Source organism: Lipotes vexillifer, unplaced genomic scaffold (assembly GCF_000442215.2).
Source record: "Lipotes vexillifer unplaced genomic scaffold, Lipotes_vexillifer_v1.1 scaffold1010, whole genome shotgun sequence".
Lineage (NCBI taxonomy): Eukaryota > Metazoa > Chordata > Mammalia > Artiodactyla > Lipotidae > Lipotes > Lipotes vexillifer.
The window spans coordinates 546,525-554,959 of NW_006794157.1; the positions used below are offsets into that span (position 1 = coordinate 546,525).

At 37.8% G+C, this 8,435-nt stretch overlaps 1 protein-coding gene across 2 annotated transcripts in view; it reads left to right on the forward strand.

Annotated features, from left to right (window-relative positions):
* The window catches only part of AFG2B (AAA ATPase AFG2B), a 16,607-nt gene extending 9,004 nt beyond the window's left edge, over positions 1-7,603 (forward strand). The window contains exons 4-8 of one of the 2 annotated variants that reach the window (XM_007467021.1): positions 2,320-2,529; positions 3,050-3,242; positions 4,640-4,770; positions 5,662-5,787; positions 7,250-7,585. In XM_007467021.1, the coding sequence (XP_007467083.1) occupies positions 2,320-2,529; positions 3,050-3,242; positions 4,640-4,770; positions 5,662-5,787; positions 7,250-7,417 (828 nt within the window). In that variant the 3' untranslated portion in view covers positions 7,418-7,585. Of the gene's footprint in view, positions 1-2,319; positions 2,530-3,049; positions 3,275-4,635; positions 4,771-5,661; positions 5,788-7,249 lie in introns of both variants that reach the window. The other variant, XM_007467020.1, reaches the window with a different exon arrangement.
* Positions 7,604-8,435: the final 832 nt, after the last annotated feature.

Here is an 8,435-nt window from a genome sequence, read left to right on the forward strand (position 1 = left end):
GTTCAGCAGTTGATTTTGCCAATACCCCTTTGGGTGATCCTGCCATAAGGAAGTAGGTTTCTCTAATTGTACACACACAAGACGGATTTATAAGTACCAGTTATAATTTATTTGTCTTAACTGGAAGCTATATCTACAGTGAACCCTGGAATCCTTGTGTCCATGGATAAGCACGTTTATAATATGCCCTAATTATTTATTTATTTATTTATTTATTTATTTATTTTTGGCTGCGTTGGGACTTCGTTGCTGCACGTGGGCTTTCTCTCGTTGCAGCGAGCAGGGGCCACTCTTCATTGCGGTGTGCAGGCTTCTCACTGTGGTGGCCTCTCGTTGTGGTGCACGGGCTCCAGGCATGTGGGCCTCAGCAGTTGTGGCACACGGGCTCAGTAGTAGTGGCTTGTGGGCTCTAGAGTGCAGGCTCAGTAGTTGTGGCTCATGGGCCTAGCTGCTCTGCAGCATGTGGGATCTTCCCTGACCAGGGATTGAACCTGTGTCCCCTGCATTGGCAGGCAGACTCCTATCCACTGCGCCACCAGGGAAGTCCCCCTAATTTTTTACATGCTTTGTCTCATTTAATCTTCACAAAATACATGCGGGAGATGAGTAACACCTTCCTGTTAGAAACACTGTTTCTTTAGCTCTGAATATTAAGCTTTCCTGCCTTTCTGAGCACTCCTCTCCCCTACCTTAAATGTTAGTTCTCCAAGCTCCTGAGAGTTTTCTTTTTGCATTTTCTGAGTGAGCCTTTGATCTCCTAAATGTCCCAGGCCTCAGCTGTCCCCTGAAAAATGCTAACTCAGAAATCTTCATATCCAGCGCAGATAGTTCTTTTGATCATTAGAACTACTTAAATGCCTGCCTACTGGATAACTTCCAGAGATCTCAAACTCAGCATGTCCAAAGTTCAGCTAATCAGTTCCACCTCTACACCTGGATTCCCTCCCTCAGTGAATACAGCCAGTCACCCCATCCCCTCACTCAGAAACCTGTCTTCTAAATGCATGGAGTCATGTCATACATCATGTAACTTCCCCTCTGGATTTCCCCTGCGTAAAATACAGTTACATTTTATGTTTCATATACATCCCTCCCACACCACCTCTGCTGCCTGTGACACATCAAACCTTATTATTTTTGTAGTCTGAATCCTTGCAAGAGACTGCTAAGTCGTCTCCCTCCCTCTAGTTTCATATCCTTCTATCCATTCTCTATACCGCTTCCTCATTGTTGACTAAAACTGTCAAGGCTCAATGTGATCTGAATCCTACTTCCACTTCAGCTCTATCGCGTCTTGCCTCCCTCATCCTCCCCTCTGTTCCTGCTTACTGTTGGGAGATGAATTGGATGCTTTCATGTGTCTCTGTATATATTGTTCCTTGTCTGTGGAATGCCCTTCTCTGGTCTGCTTGTTAGTTTACAAGCCTGTCTCCCCAACTAAAATAGGAGTTTCTAGGTACAGGGGTCTTGTCTATCCTTTTCTGTAGAGGCAATATATCAGTAGTTAAGAGCTTGTGCTCTTGATCTACACTGTCTGGGTTTAGTCTTAGTTCTGCTGCCTCACTAGCAGTGAGATAAGATCTGGGCGGGTTACTTCACTTTTTTAGCCCGAGTTTCTGCATCTGTGAAGTTATGATAACAGAACCATCTACCTCAGAGGTAGTGAGGATTTACTTACTATTATGAGTGCCCGCTTTGTGAAGGTGTCATTCTAGGTGATGGGGATTTAGAGGTGAACTTCACTTACATTCTAGCAGGAGCAGAATGACTAACTCAACATGGAAAAATAGTAGTTTCAGACAGCAAATGAATAAGTGCTCCAAAAGTAGAAGGTGGGTAGTAGCGTAGACTGCCTAGGAGGAGGAGGATCTGCTTTAACTACAGTGGTTAGGGAAGACCTCTCCAAGGAAATGACATATGAGTGGAGACATGTATGATGAGGGATAGCACACAAAGATCTTAAGGGAGTGTTCAGGCAGAGAGAGACTAGCAGGTAAAGGCCATGAGATGGGAACAAACTGGAGTGTTTGGGAGATGGGTTATTTGAGGCCTTGTAAGCAGTGGTAAGTTAGGAGTTTGGGTTTGGATTTTATTCTAATTCTGATGAGAAGTCATGGAAAGATTTTAAGCAGGAAGTGATGTGACCTCACTTAGGTCATAAGGTCACTGGCTGCTGTGTGGAGATCAGACCACATTTCCAGCTCATAGCAGGTACCTGAGGGTTGTTGAACGCATGAATTTACTGAATTTTTTGATGTTCATCATTATACTAAAACAACTCTCTCTTTCTGTGTCCTGTCTCTTTTTGTGTGCTTTTAGAGCATTGAATGGCCTCTGAAATTCCCTCGGGAATTTGTTAGGATGGGCCTGACAGAGCCAAAGGGAGTTCTCCTGTATGGTCCCCCTGGGTGTGCTAAAACCACCCTGGTGAGGGCCCTGGCCACGAGCTGTCATTGCTCTTTTGTTTCAGTGAGCGGAGCTGATCTCTTTTCACCTTTTGTTGGAGATTCAGAAAAAATCTTGTCTCAGGTTTGTTTCTTTATTTTCCCTCATGCAGTTAAGTTTACTTTTGAATTTTTGTTTCATGCCTTAAGGATAAACCTTATTTTTTTAAATATAACTGGCTTTTTTTCCTATTAGGAAAGTTATACCTGCTTGTGTATAGAAAATTTAGAAAATATAGAAAAGTGTAAATAAGAAATCCTCCATAATTCCTCTACCTACCGTTAACATTTTGGTGAATTTCCTTTGTTTTTCTGTTTCCTTGGGCAGGGAATGGGTGGATGGTAATATATATCTGTGATTTTTTAACTTAATATTATCACTTTTAAAATTCAATAATATTAAATATTCTTTGAAAATATGATTTTAACCCCCATATAATACTGTTATTCCTTATTTATTCATTCCCTAGTTCTTAGACATTCAGAATCTTTCTCTTCTTTTTATATTTTAAAAATTATAAATAAAGAGTAATGCAGAAAACATACATTCATATGAATAAGGCATGATGTATAGCTTTTAAATATTTCCATTTTTCGAACAAAAGGTATTTCGACAAGCAAGAGCAAATACTCCAGCAATTGTGTTTTTGGATGAAATTGATTCAATCTTGGGCTCTCGATCAATCAGCAGAACAGGATGTAATGTTCAAGAACGTGTTCTTTCTGTTCTCCTAAATGAATTAGATGGTGTTGGATTGAAGACTATAGAGAGAAGAGGAAGTAAATCAGATCAACATGGTAAATACAAGGAGCTGGAAAAAAACGAAGAGGTATTTATTAGCGAGAATACACCAAAAATCCAGGCCAGCATTAAGTAGAATGCATCTGCACTAGCTTTCCCTATGCTGGATTCATCTCATAGAATTATATAATTTCAGTGTGACTCTTAGGACTTTTACAGAGCTGGTAAAATAGTGATTTACCTGGGAAAGGTGAGGCAAATTTTATAATAAAGTATCTTAGATATATATGAATGTGAATTTTTTCCTAAGATTAGAAACATAACTACATATTGCTAGTGGAGAAGGGAGTTTCTTCTTATTTTTATACCCTGAAAAACTAGTGTTCATCCCTTTCTAAAACTGTTCATGTGAAATGAAACATAACCCATGTTTGGGTTACTGATCATTGGAAATAATGATCAGTAATTGAAAATGTTCAGTTTTCTTAAGGAATGGGTTTCCTTGGTTATAACAAAGTTAAAGTGACCTTGGAAATCCTCTTCCTCTCTTCTGAGCCTTCTCCAGATAGAGTTTGGTATCCTTAAGTAATTCCTGACAGATAATTTTTTTTCTTTTATTTTTTTCTTGTTCTTACTTGTTTCCCATTTTTAAAATTGTTCCATGGAAAGAGAGTCTTACAGCGCCTTAGGAACATATGCCACTAGAATTTGATGGGACCCATCAAGTTTTCTAATCAGATCTCCTCATCATGCAGGATTTCCTTCTATAGCCTCTGACAGGTGTTTACCCAGCCTCTGCTAAAATACTTGCAGATGTAGGGAACTCATTGCTTTGAGAGATACCATCACTGAAGAACTGCTCTGATAATTAAGTTCAACAGTTTTGAATGCTTAGCATGTGTAAGGCCTTGTTCTGGTTGCTCTTAGATATTTCTTATCTTCAGGATTTATATAAATGTAGCTTATGTTAATTGTCATATTTCTGCCTGTGGAAAGAAAACAAAGAGGTAAAATAAATCTCCCTCTTCAAGAACGTGAGAGCCAAGACTTTTCATAGCTATACATGTGTTAGTCAGATGCTTTTGCCTTTTCAAGTCGTCCATTTAAGTTGTAATCATTCACTGGGGCTCAGGTGCATTTAGGTCAACAGATAGATGTACTCTGCTGTGGTGTAAAGCTTTTCATCAGTTCTCACACTGAGAGATGCCCCATCAGGATTGATCACTCCCTTCACTGTGTACACAGAGTAGCTCTTTGATAATAATTTGTTTCTGGGGTACCTTGATATTGAGAAGGTGGTCTGGAAAGGAAATGTAAGCATTCTAGTCCCAAGAAAAAAATATCCCCCTATTTAGAAACAAATGAATCTTCTGATTTGTAATTAAAAAAAAATACATTTAATAATTAACAACTTACTGACATTACTTTGTGTTGTATGTTTTCCCTCAGCTAGAGTTTCAGGAAGTTTTTAATAGCAACGTCATGATTGTTGCAGCAACAAATAGACCTGATGTGTTAGATGATGCCTTGTTACGGCCTGGAAGATTAGACAAGATCATTTATATTCCACCTCCAGATGAAAAGGTAATCATTGTGCACATTTACTCTGTGTGTGCATTTCTAACAACACATCAGTGTCTGAGCTCTAAGAAGACGGCAGAATTGAATCCCTTACTGGGTGTAGGTGTACATAGTATGTGTCCTATATTGGATTCCGCGTTTTTCCTTATCTGGGCCTGTCATAAATCATCATTTTCATCTGCTTTTGCTGGGTACTCTGGCCCTGTTTTCAGAGAAACATAAGCCTAAAAGTAAGGTAGTAATTCCCTTTTTGTGGAAGACTCAAAATACTGAGTTTATCGAGTCTACTCAACATTATTTTGCAACTAGAATGGAGGAATCCTAAAGTGTTAAAAGGGTTTTGGAGGTTATCTGGGTCAGCATTCTTATTTTTCAGTGGAGAAATCTGAGGTTACAGAGATTATACAATGTATCCACAGCCAAAGAATCAGTAAATCCGTTGCCCTTCACATCCAGAACCACTGGCAGTGAGTGGTGAAAGACACAGAAAATGAATTTTTTTCCTTCCTTAGGCTTTTATCAGATTTTGAAGGGATGGGAAAAAAATTATATCTATTTTATTTTTAAATTGTGTCTGATAATTTATGTAAATGCTTTTGAACCATGTCTGATGGGACTGTTTGTACCCAAAAGAGAGATTCATCAAGTCTCTTAAAGATTATATCTATGGTTGGCTATTTTTTAAATTAATTATAAAAATATTAAAATGTATCATGATGTCACATTTACTTTCTTACTTCTTGAGAAGAAGTGATTCTTTCTTATTGTTTCTGAAATATATATACTTTCTCTGTAATATGATAGAAAACTCTAACTTAAAATGTTTTAATACAGCATTGTGTCAGACATAAATGTTGTAAGGTTATAAACATATTATTTTTTATTTTGTTCCAGGGCAGGCTTTCTATTCTGAAAGTCTGTACAAAAAACATGCCAATGGGGCCTGATATTTCCTTAGAAAATGTAGCAGCAGATACCTGTTTTTTCTCTGGAGCTGATCTTGGAAACCTCTGCAAAGAAGTAAGTTAATTAATGAAGAACACCTATAGTTCAAAACATGTATTCATAACTTCATTCACTTGGCAGTATTTACTGAAAGGGAGGCACCATGTGAGGTGAAAAAGACCACTGTGGTCCCTTACCTTCTCTTCAGAGCTTACAGGTTGATGGGGCAGTGGGGGAGGTGCAGAGAGGTAATACTGAATTAAAACATGTAGTGAGTCAGGGAAGTTCAGGGTGCTGTGGGAGTACTTAGGAAGGACACCAGTCCAGACCTGGGGGCATCAGAGAAGGCTATCTGAGAGAGGGTGTGTGTACATTGAAACTGGAAGGATGATTAGGGAGTTAGCTAGGCTAAGGGAGAGAAGCGGAGTGTTTGAGGCGGAAGGAATAAAATGTGCAGCAACTGGAGGTGAGAAATGACATTATTCAAGAGGTGGAGTGGACAGTGGCCAGATCACACAGGTTCTTGTAGGTCACTTTAAGGCATTTAGACTTTATGTTGGCTGCCAGAAAAGGCAGCCACCGTTGGGTTTTTCCTTTCTATAAACTTGTGTTAAATATAACATTCAGAAAAATGCACAGATCAGAAGGATATGGTGCACTGAATTAACATAAAGTGAACACACTTGTATAACCACCTCTCCAGAAGCTTCCCGTGGGCCTTCCCACTCTATCCCAAAAGAGAACCACTCTCCTGACTTCCAGCACTGGGGAGATTAGTTTTGCCTGCTTTTGCACTTTATATAGATGGAACCATACGGTATGCTTTTCTGTCTGCTTCTTTAACTCAAGATTATGTCTGTGAAGTTCATCCGTTGTTTTGTGTGTAGCAGTAGTTTGTTCATTTCCATTGCTTATAATATTCTAATATATGAATGTGCTGCATTTATATACGCATTTTATCTTTGAACATTTGTGTTACAACTTTTTTGCTATTATGAATTACGCTGCTATGAACAATCTTGTGCACGTCTATTGGTATACGTGTGTGTGTATGGCTATTTCGTATACAAAGAGAATTGGTGGGTCATCGAGTATGTGTTGATCTGTTCCTTTATGATCAGTGCTGTTTCCTGTTTAAAAACTCCTACTCTGAGGTCAGGAATATAGTCTCTCTTTTAGTAACTTAATTTTTTTTTTATTGCCGTATAGTTGATTTAAAAATTTTTTATTTTATACCGGAGTATAGTTGGTCTCATCTTTAAAATATATGCACTCACAATGTCTATATTATTCTGCAGTCTGCTTTCCCCCCAGCCCCCCACCCGTTTAAGGCTAGAATTTAACGTAGAAGAAAAGATGGTCTACTGAGAGGACTTTTAATCACTTTAACTTTTTAGCTTAATGTTTCTAGAATCATGAATATTGAAATTCTATGAAGTGAGACTGAGATTTTTGTGTTCAGATTTTAAAGTATTACCATATATTATAAAATAATAATGAAGCATATTTATTATTTCCTATTGTTTGTCTCTTATAGGCCGCCTTGCTGGCTCTGCAAGAAAATGGACTGGAAGCGACCACAGTGAAACAAGAGCACTTTCTAGAATCACTTAAGACTGTAAAACCATCCTTAAGTCACAAGGATTTGACTTTATATAAAAACTTATTTCAGAAACCAGGATTTTCTAACTTAGAAGATATTTAAAAATTATTTTACGTACCTGCTTAAGGATTAACTTAAATGTGAACATGCATTATAATTTGCAATTTCACACTTTGTGTGTGTTATTTCCTATAAACAAAAAAACTTGTGCCTAATAAGCTAAGACTTCATACTTACAGAAAAGTTAAAAGAATAATACAAAGAACTCTTATATACTCTTAACCCAGATTCTCCAATTTTTAACATTTTCCTACATTTGTCTCCTTTCTCTCTCTCCCTCTCCCTCCTCCCCACCAGTCTTTTTCTGAACTATTTAAAAGTAGATTTTACACATCATGCCCCTTTATCCCTTTAATACTTCAGTGTACATTTCTTATAAATGAGGTTATTTTCTTATATGACCACAGTGCAGTTATCAAATTCAAGAAATTTAACATTGATACAACATTTTAATCTACTGACGATGAATTTCATCTGTTGTTCCAATAGTAATTGTTTTCCCATTACAAGATCCAGTTTAGGATCATACACTGCACTTAGTTGTCATGTCTCTTTAGCCTCTTTGCCTTTTTTAATCTGAAACAGTTCCTCAGTCTTTCTTGACCTTGTCACTTTTGAAGAGTACAGACTAAGTATTTTATAGAACAGTTGGTTCCTAATTTGTGTTTGTCTGATGTGCATCATGATAGGTTCAGGTTATGCATCACCAGTGGAGCATATGTATGTGCTGTCATGTCCTCAGATCACAGCTGGAGGCACGTGACATCTGCACATTATTGGTGATGTTAATTTTGATCACTTGTTTATGATCTTGTCCGTCTTCTCCACTGTATAGCTACTAGTTTTCCTTTTGTAATTGTGAGTATTTTTTAAGGAGATAGGTTATATATAAGTTTTTATTTTCCTTTATTAAAAGAGTAATAATGCTAGAAAATATAGAGAAACGTGAAGAAAACGTGGGTATTTAACTTTCCAGTCCCTTACACATGTATAGATAACTTTTTAAAGCCAAAAGCATGGTACTGTGTAGCTCTTGTTTTTCTCACCTAACAATATCTGG